Below are 17025 nucleotides of genomic sequence, written 5' to 3' on the forward strand. Positions count from 1 at the left end.
CTTGCTGGGGAGAGGAAAAATATATTGAGATTTGCTTGTTTTTTCTTTAAGTCAGCCAATCTAACTGCTAATTAGGAAGTACCTAAAGGAAGCAGGAATAATAAGTTGAATATTATAATATGTTGAATTCAGCCAGTGACAAATTCCTCTTTCTATGATATCTCTCAAAACCCACGTTTTTCTTGAGAATAGAAGTCCATGCAGCTGCATATGGTAATAGCTTATTCTACAAAAATGTAAAGTCTCTTTAAAATACTCTACATAAATGCACTGTGGGGCTCAACTGAAAGTAAAGAGAATTCATATAGACACCCTCAGTGTTTTTTGGCTTACAGTATTAGAGATTATTTATGTCTCTTTAAATGCCATCTTAAATTCGTTCTGGATGGATCAGTATTTCACAAAGCAGTGAAGTTCACCTTCGCACAAAGAAGGCAGCATATGAAGAAAAGTAAAGTCAATATAGCACTCCATGAATATATCAGATGAGTTTTGCAGATACAGTCTTTGGATGAAGATAGGTAATGTGTAAGTCTAGTCAGAAGGTGTCTTGATGAATTTGAAAGCTCACTTAGACTTCCTTTCTGCCTCAGTTGAGGAAAGCTGAAAATAGGTGCTAGATTAGATAAGTCCTCAAGCTCCTATAACCCAGCAGCATATCTTTAGAGAGGGGTATTGCCATTGTACATACATGCTGCTGTTCATACCTGTAGTTTAATCCATGCTTAGTTTATGTCACCTTGACCTGAATTCAAGTTAGCAGGATAGAGGCCAAATGAGGAATTAGTGTTGGGAGTGAGGGCTCTGTTCAGCCTCTGAGTCAGCAGAGCCTGAAGTGTTGTGCAGATAGTACCATTCAGTTGTGGCAGAGATGGCTGTAACCAAGGAGTGTGCCACTTTTGTTGGAGAGGCTAAAACCATAGATTATTGTGTGTAGATTGAGGAAAAAGTAATATTTGCAGTCAGGAGATGCCATTGCTCTTAAATGTCATAGTGCTGAGATAAAAGTCTTTCCCAGTTAAACTCGGAGGGAGTTTTGCCGTTGATTTCAGTGGGGCCAGAATATAGTTACTTGTCTATTTTAGCACATAGGGCATCAATAGATTTAAGGCATGAGACAGTTTATAAGGCCATTACTCAATCACGTGTTATATGGGACTGCTGATCACACAGACTTGTGTTCCCTAGTTTTTGGTTCAGCATGTGCACGAAGTATTACTTGCTTACAGAATACACATCCTCTCCTCTCTTCCCCTTTAACCATGTGTCTGTAGCTGTGGAGGAAAAGGATTTTTTCATAGTCTTGCACCAGTTCATTAAAATGGTATTCAACAGAAAAATGCAGCTGGAATTTGTTGGGCTACAAGGAAATTTCACATTTATACATATTGTTGTATGTATATTGAACCTCTGCAAAACTAGTGAATTTTCACTTCAAGGAAATTTCACATTTATACATATTGTTGTATGTATATTGAACCTCTGCAAAACTAGCGAATTTTCACTTAACAGTCCAAATATAATTTCTGGAGGATAGAGTGCAGAGTTCTGCTCAGTTACACCAATCCTGTGCCAGTTGTCACTGGAGGCAGAACTGCCATTTAGACTGCTGTATTATTCCACAGTAGCACAAGTGCACCAACTGTATACGTGTGTTCAGGAAGCATTTATCATTAAGTTTAAACTGCACTGATAGCAGCATCTAAACTAGCTAGTTTAAAGCTATTTTTGGTATATCTAAATGAGTTGCAGTTACTGCTCAGTGTAATAGCAGATGAAGTCTTGGGTTCCTTCAGCTGATTTCTAGTAAATTCCTACAGCTTTATGTCTCACAGGTATTGTGGGGACTGTGAAGTGTATTTAGTATACAGTGATGGTAAAGGTTATTTGTCAGATGCCTCATCCAGTCATTGCTAACACCAAATGGTAACCACCATACTTCGCTATGAATGACACTTATTTCTCTAAACTAAGTTAAGAGAGTACCCCTATTTTGTCTTATCTTCCTTCCTATTTTTGGGTGCCAAAACAGTTACCAGGCTGTGTTACTCTTCAAAATCTGAGTTATGAAGAACTCTGAGAACTGATGATGGGTGATACGCCTTTTCTATGTCTGGTTTGCCAGTGTGTTTGCAGGGACTATTCAGCCCATGTCAGAAGTGGACTAAAGTTACTAGCAGTTGAGGGGGAACCTGCTGTTTGTGAAGGAGTTAGATTTCAAGCATCTGCATCAAACTGTGTGTGACAAGTTCTTGGAAGGTCGGCAGATGACATGGGAACTACGGTATGCCATTTCCTCAGATAGCAGGGGTGTGACATGAGTGTGAAGCAAAACATCATTACTGCACTGTTTCTGCTCTGTTCTTGGTATGAAAATGATGTCATTCCCAATAGCTGCCAGTGCCAGTTGACAAGAACTCCACTTTATAAAAAAAAAATAATTAAAAAAAAGCAAATATTTTGCTTTATGTCAGCTATGGTAACCACTAGGCACATCAGTATTAGATTTTGGCACATGACTAAGTAGTAACAGTTTTCTGACAATAACATAAAAATTCAGCTTAGCTTTCTAATTCAGTTTTCCACCAGAATAATCCAAAATGAGTCCAACTGCTTGGCAGAATAAAATCATGTTTGCATAGCATGTTCACACTAGATCTGGAGAAGAGCAGTGATGCTACCTCCTTTGACGTTTGCAGCTTTGCCATGTCATAGCTGTAAATAAAACTCAAACTACCAGTTTTGGTCAAAACTGCAACAGAGCAGAATGCTCACAGTTGGTGTCTGAACATTTTGTCTCTATTTTAAAGCTAGGGCTTACTCTCAATTGAGCAACTTTGTTACTGATAAAGCACTGAGAGGTGGGTTTGAGTGATCAGACAGTAAGTTTAAGAAACTGAACTTGCACCATCAAATAAATGTAAATATCTTTATTTAAAAAATGTTAATGGCACCTTAGAGGCGGTCATGACTACACAACAAAATATACAAAAATCGCGTTTTAGTAATTGCATCTTTCCATAGTGCTGCACAAAATGAAAATTGTGTGAGAAACACAATGGATTACACACTCAGACAATAAACATCAGTCAGCGGAAACAGACAATTTCTGGTACACATCTGTACTACTAGGCCCAGATTCCCTGGCAAAAAAAAAGAAAAGGTGACATTGTGCAAAATTTTCCAGCAACAGTACAACTGAATACATTATACATACAGTAAATCAACAATATAAGATAATTTGAGTATTCCTCATGCAGTCTTTATATACAGCATCTTGTCAGATCTCCCAAAGTTAGATTTTTATAGTGCTTTCTCAGGGGGAGTAAGCAATTCCATTAACAAAAACTAAAATTTTTCTTAGTCTTGAACTGCTGTAATTTAAAATTATGTGACTGTTTCTCCTGGATTCTACTCAGCATCAGAGAGCATTGAAATTTTATTTGAAAACAAGCCTTTTATAATCTTCTTTTCCCAAGCTTCAGCACTTGCATACTGGCTTTTAAAAATGAAGTCCATGTTGTGGCATTATGGTAAATGAAAAAGCACATAAAAATTTGTTTGATTAAAATACAGGAGAGTAAACTTGTCTGATTGCTATTCCTAGATGGACTTTTAGAAGTGATTAAATTGTTACCCAAATAGGAGGTGTTTAATTACATTAATCTGTGTTAACTTCTGCTGTACCATTGAATCCAGAAGTAAAATATCTATATTGCAGTGGAAATAGGCTTGGTTTAAAAAGATTCCATGCCAACTAATTGAAACCTTTTTTTTTTTTTTTTGGTAGATTTTTTTTTAATGCAAGAAAGCACTACTGTGATTATGCAGTTGACTTTGTATCTAACACAAGCCTGAACTGATTCATCTTTGAAGAAGAGCATTGGACTTTCATTTAAATTTTTTGAGTTCTTATTTATGTTATTCAGTAGCTATGATTACAAAACTAAAGTTTATGCTTACTCTGAATTTGTCTAGTTTCAGCTTATAGTCATTGAATTGTATACACTTGCTACAGCAAACTGCCTTCAGCAATGGAATTTTTATACCCCATACATGCATTCATGATTTTGTTAAAATAAAAACATTGGCTTTTAAATATCCTTCATGTAGTGCAGATATCAGATCTATATATAGGTGGTCCTGCAGCAGAGCAACTACATAATACAAAGTATTTTGACAGTAAACAAAAAAGTAGTCAGATTTGGTAGGGCTTCTCTAAGAGATCAGAACAAGTAGACATCACAGGAGCAGAGTAAAATGAGAAGTTACTCAAAGGCATGTAACATACAGCAGAAAGAAAGAATTTAAACTAGGTCTCATTCAATGCTATCAATAACTAATTTGTTGTTCAGCAATAATGGAATTATATTTTGAAGCTAGTGAAGGGGGCCATGATACAAGTTTTAGAGGAAACCCTGATTTAGACCTATACGCTGAAATGGAAAAAGTTCAGGAAAATCATGCTAACCTTCCTAAGCAACTAAGTCTCCAGAAGGCTGTGAGCAAAACAACTGCAAAATGCCTATGCAGCACACATGGGCATTTACAGTTAGCAGAAGGACTGTTTAGTTAAAGAGCTACTGTCAAAGTGAAGTGAAATAACTGACTACCAGGCAGTATGAAGCAGAAAAGACAGTCTGGCAATTTTTTCTTGAGTGGGAGTTCTAAAGAGGCTGATGATAAGTAAGCGGAATGAATATAGTTGGAGTGATGTTTAACATGTTGTACGAGAACACAAACGCTATACCACAGAAGATGTTTAACTGATTGAGAAGCTGAACAAAGTTTTCACTATGAGAGGTCTTGCAACCGCTGTTTTTTAGGGTGGCCTAAGTATACCTTCACAGCAAGCAAAGCTCTGGCTATAGCCCAGCTGTGAACCCTCATGCACTCTGCAGCCTACCCTGCTTAAGTGATGCTGATACTGAGGTCAGAGCAGCACAGGCATCAGCCCAGGCGAGCCCAGCCAACAGCTTGCCCTATATCCCAGGTACACACGCAGGTTGCTACCCTGTGCTACCACATCCTATTGCTGTTTGTGTCAGCTCTCAGTGGGCTAGAGCTAGAAAGAGCCTTTTTGTGTCAAAGGCACTCCACCATTCTGCTGGGGAGGCTGCCTCAAGCACTGCTCTGGGGCAGCTAATGATTTGCTAGAGCCAAATGGAGAACGGCTTGTTTCCCACTTCCACTGCCAGTGCTCATGAGATCCTTTCTCTTGCTACTTTTTGAGTATCTAAGTGGGGCAGAGAACAGTCCACCTCTTTTGCTGGGCTAGTTTCCTTCCAGTCTCATGAGCTAAGGTGATGTACAGCAGACCGCAACACACCCCAGCAGGTAGTAAGCCATGGGAGGGTGAAGGCAGGAGGGGAGAAGGGAGAACTCCCTCTACCCAGGAGTGGCAGATGATGAGCTCATCCATCAGCTCAGCAGAGCTCCTGGCACTGCAGCCTTACTCTGTGCAAAACCACAGCAGTTTTACTGTCTTATCCTCACATCTTGCTAGATTTTGTGTCATGACCTCTAGCAAGTCAAATACAACAGGGAAAATAGCCTAGAGAAGTGACGTGCCCATTACCAGTTAGGGCTGTTTTAATTTGCAGGAGTAACTACTCAGAATTGTCAGCTTTTTCTGTGTCCTTTGTCAGATACAAAGCCAATATGGAAATGCAGGACCTTACTGCTTCCAATCTGGACCCAGTCAGATTTTGTCAAGACAGTGAGCAATATTTTGTAGGCTCAGTGATTTTATGCTCTGTTCTCATTTTGTAGCAAGGTCACCTTCCAGAGTTGTACTGGAACGACCTTGGAGTAGAAGCCGTCATGGCTCCAAGTTGTGTGATACCAAATTCCTTTGTTTTGAAAAAAATGACTAATGTGTTAGAATTCTATTAGAGGTCTTTTTCCTGCCTGACCTTGAGACTGACATTACGTTTTTAACTATTCTTTACACTAGCACTGGGAGGATTGTATCTTTAAAAATGCAACAGGCAAAGGATTTTTTCTCAAGTAAAAATTATTAACATATGGCATCTATTTCTTGCACATGTCCTCTCCAGAACCTGTTTAACAAAATGCTACACAAATAATGTTTCATCAAATGGTCAACCTAGAAGGCAGCTGTGCAAATTAAGTAGAAGAATGAAGATTATTATAAAGAAGGGCAAGAGAGTACCATGAAGAAGAGTCACAGATTTCTCAGAATCAGTGCCAGGACTTTTGATTTTTGTAATGTATGTATAAGTTTGTGGTGCAGGTGAGTAAGAAAATAAACATTATGGGGGTGAATAATAAAATGGCTGGTAGAGTTTAGCAAAAGACTTAGTTTAGCAAAAAAAAAGGGGGGGGTGGATTCTGAATAGAAAACATGTTCATTGGCTGAAGAAGTGGAAAGTACAAACTATAAAAAAAATTAATTACCTTTGCAAGAATGAAGATGGAAACATATTGTGTTACAACAATAAAAGAGACCAAGAAGATCTTATGATACATCAAAAGGGCATATAAACAAACCAAGGGAAATCCTTTCATGTGATAGAAAGGCCAGAAAAGAGCTGCTACTTTTTTCTTTTTAATATTTTTAACATTATGGAAGAGACTTTCCTGTGAAGACAAGTTTATGAGCTGTATCAGTAGAAGCAATCTCCTCAGTTTATCAGCTGGCTGTAAAAGGAGGCTAAGTGCAGATAGGTGGTAGGTAGGGTTAAGGCTTGTTGCAATGCCTACAGCACAGCACCTAAACAGGATACTAGGCATGAGAAAAAAAGGTCTCACTGAACTCAGGAGCAGCACATGCACCAGTTCAGACAGAGAAGGTTTACACTTAACACAATGCCTATTTTGCTCCTCAGGGGATACCTAAGAATACAGGGGTAAAGGCAGTATCCAGTTTTATTCCAAGAAAAAAATATACCAAGGAAAATAAGACTATATCTATATAGTAATTCTTCCTGACACAGGCAGGGATAAACCAACTGAATAAGTTTGGGCTTTACAAAGTTGCAGCACTGTCAACAAGATTTTTTCCTTTCTTTCTTTTTTTTTTTCTTTTTTTTTTTCTTTTTTTTTCTTGCTTTTGCTTTCTTCTCCACCTTCCTCTGAAGATTGGGCAGGGCTGGGTTAGGATAACATGGGTGTGCCTGATCTGATCCATTTCCTGTGCCTGCAAGCCAGGCACAAGCCTTCCCCATTTCTGTGTTCAAAGACGTTGCACATATCAGGAATTCTTTAGTGATTTAAGTGTTTTAATACCATTTTCTAAATGCTCAGTCATTTCATTATTTATGCCATTAATTCTGCTCTTCCTTCAGTTCCTGAAGCCACAGAAAGTGACTACATTCACTGTTAATCCAATAGTGATAAAATGCCAAAGTACTCCCCCTTGTCCCCTACCTCACTGCTCCGCTACTCTATTTCTGAACTTCTACACCAACTCTTGCACTTGATTAAAAACAAATACACACCTCAAGCAGTCCCCTTCTCCCCTGCAGGAAAAACTAGTGTAACAAATACCGCAACTAAAATAAAAACAATCTGTCAGGACAATTATTTTAAAAGTAAGTAACACTGAATATCAAATAAGTAGAGACACCGTTTTGTAGTTTTTGGGGTTTTTTTTTTAATACAGAGTGGAGGAGAATTTTTTTTTTTTTTTTAATTTAAGATCTTGTTTTACATTATGGCTGGGAACCAGGGAAAGGATTTCAGGGAAGGTTTTTTGTAGTTCTTAGATCAAGCAAAATAAATTCTATTAAGAAAACAAAACCAACCCTATCTCCTAGTAGTGGACTGTATGCTAACACATTATCTTCATTATATTTGTCAAGAGAGTCTACACAGTGCTTTTATTATATATGGAAGTTTAACTCCCTTCACCTCTAAGGATCTGTTCCCTCATGTGTCTTCCACATCCCTTAATCTGTCAAGAAAAAAAATCCATTGTACCTGGAGCCCCATCACTTACCTGCCTTGCATTCAGTCAGAGAATCCCAGCAAGTCAGTGCTAACAAAGGCTAATCTAAACATTGCCTTCCTGTGTACTTCTTTCCCCTTGCAGTGCTTGAAGCAAGTGAGCACTTGGGTCTCCTTTCTTTACTCCTTTAACAAAGTGACCTGGAGATTTTGTCATTCAGTTCAGTTCATCATCTTTGGAAGCATTATGCCACATTTATACATTTCCTGAGCATGATAAGGAATAGTGCCAGGATAGAACAATAACTAACTGTGGTCCATAGTCATCACTGGTCTAACTTTTGAAAAATAAGCTTTCTGTGCAAAGGGTTACTGGCATGAGCATCAAGTTCTACTGCTCCTGAAAACGAGAATCCCCATATACAGATAACCAATACTTTAGAATCAGGAAATACTAATACATATAACTGTATAATTTGTCTTGTCATTCTAACTAGATTTAGAGAGAAGACTACTTCATCTGTCTGACAGGGCTAATGCACTTTTATAATGTGCTCCTTCCTGATCATAATCTTTTCCCTCCGCTCCAGTAAAAAGCACACCTTATACTTCCAGTTACTTGGATCCCTCCCAAGATATCACGTTTTTTGTGGTTGTAGGTTTCTAAAGTGGAAAAACAGTTGGATTAAGGCAGAAGACTGACACAAGTAAGCAGTTAATCACAGACAAAGCCGATTAGAAACAATCTGATTGAATAGGCAACTGACTGCCAAAAAGTATGCATTTATGTATTTATACCTTAAAGTCCAAGACTCTTTGTAGCGTTCTTCATCCAGTCTGCATGTTTAAACAGACAGAAAATAAAGACAGCTTGTATATGCACAGCACTTCTTAAAAAACAGGGGAGGAGGGGAAGAAAAGAAAAAGAGCCAGACCAGCAGCTTTATCTTGGTATAATCATCCGTTCTATGGCACAAATGATATGATCCCAGTTTTTACAAAATATTGCCAACAGTGTCACTGCAAAAAAAGTGCAGATGATATGAAAACGGCTCTTCATCATAGGAGCGATGAACTTTGCAATAGTAGAGACACACACTAAGATGACAGTCATGAAGGCCAGGATAACATTTATACATTTTCCCAGGAGCACTTTGGCATTAACCGTTTCAGACTGCTGTGCTTGCTGTTCTTGCTGGTGGAGCTCCAGCTTTGAAACCCGGGTCTGGCATGATTCCAAGGCTTCCTGCAGATAATAGAAAACAAGAATCAGAGCAGCTGTATTTCAGCATAATGCTTTTCCCTTTTTAGCTGTGGAGCCATCCCTCAGCTAGATTAGAAAGTATAATTTATTACAGACTCCTCAAATTTGAATGAACCACCAACTCTTTTTTAAATAAATACCTTACATATCTGCATGTATGTATCACTGCCTGCTCAGGCATAATTAAATCTGACAACATTGTCAAAAATGCAGTATTTCCATTTTTCATGCTTGAGAAAAGCATCACAGCTCTAATGTTCATGATGGCTCATGTTTCCTGCATCTACTGATGAGATAAAGTACTGTGAAAGCTGTTGCCATGGCAACTTTCACTGTATTAAAACAGCATCAAAGTTAGTTTCTTTGCATACACTACAGAAAATATTAGGGTAGTACTGGCTTGCTGTGATGCTAATTAAATCTACTGTGCAATGTGTACCATTTGGTTTACACCACCACTCTGGTCTATATTACTTTTGTTCTCCTGAAAGCCACCCATTGTATCCCACTGGGATTATGTTCTCAGTAGGAGATTGCCCTCTTCCTCTGTCAGCGTGAAGGCTCATTAGTCCTTATCCTAAGTGTACAGCATGCAGGGTTATCTTGCAAGGATGTGGATCTGAGTCGCACCAAACAGCTTTCAGCCATGCATAGAACCCTCCAGTACAAACTACAATAAGAAGAGTTTGAAAATTGTGTATTCTGATGATTTTGCTGAAAGAGAATGCACTATGATCAGATGCAAGGCAAAATACAAGTGGGAGACTAGTCTCATGATTACTGACAGAGGAAGCCTTCTATTGCCAGGCTTGTGAATACATCCTCCTCCTCTTCTGCACTGTAAGTTTAGGCACCCATCTCAGATTATATTCAGCCACCCCTTCTGGAAGAAGGGTCAAGAGTCTGAAACTGCTGCATACACTCTGCACACAACCAGGGCAGCCAATGGGCATGGAGGAGTCTTGGGGCTCTGCTTTGTAGCTAATGACTGTCTAATGTAAAACGTATGTGTACAAATCCTGAGAGCTGGTCTGCCTTTTCCCAGTTCTGTGTCCTAGCTATGAAGCTCCAGAGTCATGCTCCTCCTAGCCTGCTCTCAGGGATCTCAGCTTCTGACAGCTGAGCTGCAACACAGGGAGAGCAGAGACAATATTCCCATCCAGGACATCCTGGGGAGGCAGAAGAAATGAATATGATCCTCTTCTCTCAGAGGTGGGCTTAGAAGACAAAGTTTCTCACTCTCAGTCAAAAACTTGACTATTTTTACATCTGTGCTCTCATACAAAGTGGCGTCATACTACTGGAACAGAATTTAGTGAAGGCTAAGCTAGTCAGGCTTGATTTCAGCACACTAACAAAACAGACTTCTTTGGAGACAGAGCTCAGATCCCTTGTTCCTGAATCCAAAGCAACTTTAGCTGACTAGTCAGCCAGCTAAGCAGGGACGAGATCTCCACTAAGCACACCCAACAGCAGAGCTTTAAGTGCTATGGGAAGGTTTTGCTTGAAACTTCAGATGCCTAAGCAAGTCAAATGGGTTTTCCTTGCACCATTCTCCTTAACTTCAACTCCTACATTTTGCTTTAGTGGTCTGGTATTTGCCTGTCATACTCACCAGGCTTGTTTTTAAATCTTTAGACACTGACCATGCCTTAAGAGCCTGGCTTGCTATTATGTGGCTTCTCCAGGTCCCTCTAGGTCTACGTTGCTTAGTTTCTAAATAGCCTACACTGAAGGCACAGGAAATGCAATTACACTATTTTCCTCAGTCATGAGAACTCTGACCTCCCCATGGTGGGAATGACAGTGGAGAATCCTGTGGTGACGCTCTTTTTCTCTTACAGGACTTTCTCTCACATGACCTTTTCTACCTGACATTTTGTTTTAAAGAACACAGACCTCGCTCTTCTGCTTGAAGGTGTACTAAAAATGTTCTTTAAATAAAATAGTTCCTAAATTGCTAACCCTGCACTCAAACTCTCTCAAAGTGTAACATGGAAAATTTTCTAACTAACTGCTTCACTCACTTGCCAAAATATGATTTTCTGCTTGAGATGTGTCTTGGGTACCATTATGTAATACGCTGTAAGGCTGTAGTTTCATGAGATAGGTCAACCCAACATAATCCTTTGCCAACGCCTAAAAGAGAAAAATTATGCTCCAGCTTCCCTAGCTCCTTCCCCACTCTCAGCTGCAAACTCCAGACATCCTTTTGGTGAGCTCAACTGGCTTACCATGTGATCCGCCAGGCACCAAATTCAGTGCAAGGTAGCCAGCAGGAACATGGTGGGGAGAGAGCTGGGAGGACATCTCCCTTTACACAACCATGAGCTACTAATTTAGCTCAAGATGTAAAGCAAAACAGCACCCTCCAAAAGGCAGTTTCCTTTCACTGTTTTAGCAATTAGTAATATTACGTAGAAGACAGTTCTCAATAGGTGGCACAAATTCCCTTAGGGTTCACATGTGCTCTTCTACATGCTAAAGAGCTTTTCAGGCCTTCCTTCCTCTCTGACTTTAAATTATTCTCAAATCATCTATGCTGCTGTAGAGAAAGTCTGTCTGCAAAAGTGTTGTACCTGGAGTTCTGCACTGAGAGGCTGAACAAGCATTTTAAGAACCATCCCCACCTTCACCGCCCCCTTAGGGACAGGGTGCTCCAAAGTTAGCTTGTTACTTAAAATAGCCATAACTTAAGTGCTTTCACTCTTAGCTTATTTGTCAAACCCCAAACAGACAAGTTTAAGCAGGCCCAACTGAAGAGGGATAAAAGAAACAAGACTACATCAACTTAGCACTTCAGTTAGTTTTAAAAGTCTCTGACACCTCTCCAGGGTTCAGGTAATGAGTTAGCAAACACTTCATAGCCCTTTGACTGGAGGTCTCTGCTCTCGTTCAGTTTTTACATCCTCAAGATGCCTTCAGAAAGGAGTCCTGTACAAGAGACCTCTCTTCTCCAAACCTGCAAAGAAACCTGTAATACGCTTGGATTCAGTGCTCTCCTCTCTTCACTCAGTTCCCAAGGGTTCGTTAACTCTCATACCAATCAGAAAAGAGTTCAGTCCTTCTGCTACCAGCCTGCTGGTTGTCCTCTCTACCTTCAGAAATGTGAACACCAGGATGTACAGGACAGTTTGTATTTACTATCTGAGCAAATAAGAGGACAGTCATTGAGCCTTCTTACATCATTAGTGAATTTTAAACTTATGGTAAGGTATGGGGAAGCAATCTTTTCACCCTTAGACTTTGGGTAGAAATATTTCTATCCACCGATTGCTTAGATTGCATATAAACATGCAAAGGGATAACCACATGCTGTTCAAGATAAACACACAGAAATTATTACTGGCTATTGCTAGCCAGACATGACAGTTAGTAATTACTTTGAGGTGAACACACTCTACAGCTTTGACTATAGGGGCTGTTGTGACCATAGGTTAAAACTCTATAATTTGCAGGTCTACAAATCTTTTTACCTTAATCTCAATTTATACTTTGTCATGCAATACTAGTACGTATTGGAGAAAGTTTGAGCAACAGGTTTGTGTTAGGACACTGTTTCTCTGGTGCAGGAAATTAAACACAGGCCATTCTTCATTCACAAGTCTTCCTGGACTATATTATCAGTTCTGGCAGGTAAAACTCTGGGTCCATTGAAACAAATGGAAACTGTGTCACTGATTTAAAGGTGTTAGGTTTTCATCTTAAACCAGGCAAAATATGGGCTTAAATCGTTCCCCACATTCTTTATATATAAAGATGCAGAAAGATGCGTGTTTTACAGCACGAGATATCTAAAAAATGTTAAAAGTCTACAATAAAAAAAAAAGGGGGAAAAAAGAGAGAAAAAGTACCTGAACATCTCGTGACCGCTCATACGCCTGATATGCCACTTTCTCCTCTATGCTGGCTAGCTCTTGTTTCAAGTTTGCTGTCTCATGTTGATGAAGATCAGTCAGATCATTTAACTGGTCTTCCAATCTTTCATATCTTTTCAGGAAAAAAAGTTTAAATTTAGTGCTTTCTATTCAAGTAATGTTAAATCATGACAACAATTACACATTTCAAAAGGTAACCTCTAAGGATTCATCTGAGTGGCATTACAACGTACATAGCAGAGAGACTGGTAAAAAAAAATTTAGAAACACTCTGTAAATGTTTATTCAGCAAGCTGAAAGCCTTTTGTAACTGCTCCTTGCTGGCTGTGGGCATTAAAGGGCAAATACTTGCACATCAGTGGCGAATTTTATAAACTGAAAACCAGTGGCTAGGGGTATCCAATTCACATTTTCCCATTTCTCACACTTCATTCAAACAAGACGATATAGTTTCACAAGTAAGCTTGAGCCAATTAACAACTCGCCAGTAATGGAAAGGAAAATTATGTTACCCATTTGTTCTCTCTGTGAGGCCTGGTCATTCATCTGCAGCACACCTTGGCATGTCTCTGCATTGTAAACCAATTCAACTAAGCCATCAGAAAACTAAAATTATTCTTGGTGAGTTTGTAACTTGGTTTAACTTGTGTACAGGCAAATGTTGCAGTTGGCACAGAAAAAGCTGAAGGCAAAATTGTGTAACTGTGGAAATGGCAACAGGTAGCTTGAGACCTTAATGGCAGTGAGCTGTCCAAAAAGGCCACTCTGCCTTCTCATGAACCACGCATACAGTAGGACATTTGCTCTGTTGTGCCCTTCTCCAGGTCACCGTCTGACCTCTGGCCTTCCCTGTGTTTCAAGAACTGTAAACATGGGATATACTAAATATTGTGTTTCATACTGAAGTTTTGCCCATTACTTAAGTAGAATCAACACTTGATTTAATAGGTGGGATGTAGATACAGCAGGTGCAAACACTTTGTAGAACAGATCTCACTTCCCACAGTGGATCATAAAGGGGGTAATTACCAAGTAACAAATGCAAGAGGAAGTTGTGCTACAGCACTTAAAATTACATTCCACAGCAGTGTGTTACACCAGGAGTGTGTTACACAGTGACATTACATCCACTGGATGTGTCTGAGAAGTGTCTGTACAAGGTGCTCAGGAGTAGGGGTGTACTTATCAGCTGTAAGTCAGCTCCGTTACACCGCATACTCATCATCATTTAGAAGTTATAATGGATCAGAAGCCTTCCATTAGTTACAAAACAACTGGCATCCCCTATACACAGTATTCATATAACACAACACGCCAGTAAAATGTCAGATGGCAAAGTTTTCAGATAAGCCTTGGACAAAAGACAAAAAAATCACCACATTATCTGATGTGAAATATTAATGTTACACCTATATTGCCAGTTACTGGAAGGATTGGAACATTTTGATACCAGATATTAATTGGAGTGTATCCTCTTGTTTCTGAAGTATACCATCCCACCCACACACACACATTTCCTCTTTCTGAATAGTTCCTATACTCATTCAAAGCCATTCCAAGAGAACAGTTTAAAAAAAAAAAAAAGTACCTATATCTTTCCTCCTGTAACATCTGAGAAATAAAGCCATAGTCTCTTTTAAACTGTGTTTTTAAATTCTCAATATCATCAGCTAATTGGGACTGTGTCTCCTTAATTTCCCTTAGTTCCTCCAAAATCATGGAAAGTTTTCCTTGGCTGTCCAGGGTGCCTGCCACAGCAGCACCGAAGGAAGTATTCCCATTACTGTCTGCAGAGCCAGAGGTACCACTTGAGCATTCGTCATCACTAACATATTTTGGTTTGGCCACAATAGTAGCGCTGCCACCGTATGTTCTAGAACTGGTTTCTGGTCGAAATTCATCCAAGGTATTTTTGAGATGAGCGATGTTGTCTGCACTACCAAATTTGTTTCGAATCAAATTTGCAAACTCTCTAGACTTGCTGAAAACAAAGACAGGTGGTGTCAAGGAGACACCCGGCACACCCGATTTGCTGCTCTCAGTTCCATGCCCAGATGTACGAAGCTTTCCATGCTGAGTATCTTTCAAGTTATCCTTGGAAGTATCCTTAGTACTTTTGGAGGATCCATTTTGTTCAATATCCTTGAGCTTTTTGTGATACTGTTCCAATTTCTTCTGCAGCTGGGCAATGGAGTGGGCAGATTTCTGGTTCTTTTTCTCAAAGACTTGTTTAATGCGCCCAGCCTGTTGCTTGTCTGCACTGTTTACTAGTTTCAAATACTCAGCCACATTTCCATCTCGAGCTGTTTGTTCAACTTTGATTTGTTCTGTGACCTTGAGGATCTTCTGTTTCAAGCTATCTGCACTGAGTTTAACTTTGTGAAACTCTAGAACCCCATCTGGAACATCAAAGTTCAGGTTGGTGTCAGAGCCTCCGCGGCGAATGTTAAGTGGCAAGCTCAGGGTATTCATGTCATGTCTTTCTACCTGAGGGCAGGGAAAAAGAAAAATGGAATTTGAATTTTATTTTTGAAATCCAACTTTCAGTTTCAATTTCCCCACATATAACAAATACACAATATAAAGCAGTTTATAACAGCAAAATGGAATGAACTTTTTGAAATTATGAAGGATTTTTCCTCATCTTCCCTAGGTTAATAAACACCACAACTTGCTTGTCTCTGAGAGAGAGAAAAAATAGAAAAGAACCAGAGTGAATGTATATTTTTTGAAAATCATTTAGTTATTTACAAAAATCAAAACAATACTTAGCTAGAAGAGATTCCTAAATGCATTTTAAAATATAACTTATTATATTTATAATGTATAATTATATAATGCATTTATATATTACTATTATGTTTATTATATTTTAAAATATATTAAATATATTTTTATTAGCAGGAGATTCAAAGAGATCATGATATAATTATCCCATCGTTCTCTTAGCAATGGTCAAACCCTAATACAGATGCAGACAGATTTTTCCTTCTAGAACAAGATTACACCATCCAATTTATTGTACCAGGTTGAAGTCCTTTTCTGATGCATGCTCCTCCCACCCAATTCATCACACACAGTTTTCATACAACTAGCTGAAAGTTCCTGGAAGTTTACTGCAAGCTTCAGCAGGAAGCAGCTGCTAGTTTTTAGTGCAGAGAGTACAGAGAAAAAAACTGGTCATCATTTGACTTTTTATGCTTGATGAAGATGCCCAACAACTTGATCTGCTCTAGCTAAGTCTGCTTTAAAAGCAAATTCACTGAGTGGGATTTTCAGAAACTCAAGGAAAAATAAAGAAAAGAAAAGAAAAAAGCATTCGCTCAAGCGTATAATCCTTACATCCTAAGAATACTCTCAGGAACCGTAGCAAAAATAACTAGTCAACTTGGTCACAACACTGAGATAACGGATTATTCGTCTTTCTCAACAGAAAGCCAAGATAGCCTGATATGAAACAAGTATTTCCTCATATAAAGACAAAGTCACTGAGAAGCCGCAACAAGAATGATCTAACCACAACTGTTTCATCCCTGTTATCATCACACGTTGGCCCCTGTGACAAAGTAGGTGCATTTCATTGGAGCTGTCACAACATCATATCTATAGAGACTGCTTAACACACACACTAGCCGTAATGGGTTTTCAGATCTTAACACCAGACAGAACTACTACATTAGCTTGGTCAAGGGCAGAAGCTGGATTACAGCATATCTTTTAAAGATGCTTTTATGGAAAGCTGTTCAAATGTCTAGCTACTCATTCTTCAAAAAGGCCCGACTTACTGTGTTAAAAGTGTAATTTCCAACTACAGTACTTAGTACGGCTCCCCACAGCAAGACTTCAGCGCACGTACCTGTCCAGTGGTCATCGCTTTTTTTCTTGATTAATAGAAAAACATCATTAAGCATTGCTGAAAGGTTTGCTTTCCCTGCAAGTCTTGGTGGCCCTCCTGGGGGCTACTAGCATTCC

General features: G+C 39.1%; 1 protein-coding gene across 5 annotated transcripts in view; it reads right to left on the reverse strand.

Moving 5' to 3' along the window:
- Nucleotides 1–2915: 2915 nt before the first annotated feature.
- The window catches only part of TMCC3 (transmembrane and coiled-coil domain family 3), a 152816-nt gene continuing 138706 nt past the window's right edge, over nucleotides 2916–17025 (reverse strand). For 3 of the 5 annotated variants that reach the window (XM_064510300.1, XM_026123206.2, XM_026123208.2), the window contains exons 2-4: nucleotides 14642–15540; nucleotides 13030–13165; nucleotides 2916–9157 (exon numbers count right to left, since the gene is read on the reverse strand). In XM_064510300.1, coding sequence (XP_064366370.1) covers nucleotides 8855–9157; nucleotides 13030–13165; nucleotides 14642–15540 — 1338 coding nt within the window. In that variant the 3' untranslated portion in view covers nucleotides 2916–8854. The remainder of the gene's footprint in view (nucleotides 9158–13029; nucleotides 13166–14641; nucleotides 15541–17025) is intronic. The other 2 variants (XM_064510308.1, XM_064510298.1) reach the window with 1 other exon arrangement.

Source organism: Dromaius novaehollandiae, chromosome 1 (assembly GCF_036370855.1).
Source record: "Dromaius novaehollandiae isolate bDroNov1 chromosome 1, bDroNov1.hap1, whole genome shotgun sequence".
Taxonomy (NCBI): domain Eukaryota; kingdom Metazoa; phylum Chordata; class Aves; order Casuariiformes; family Dromaiidae; genus Dromaius; species Dromaius novaehollandiae.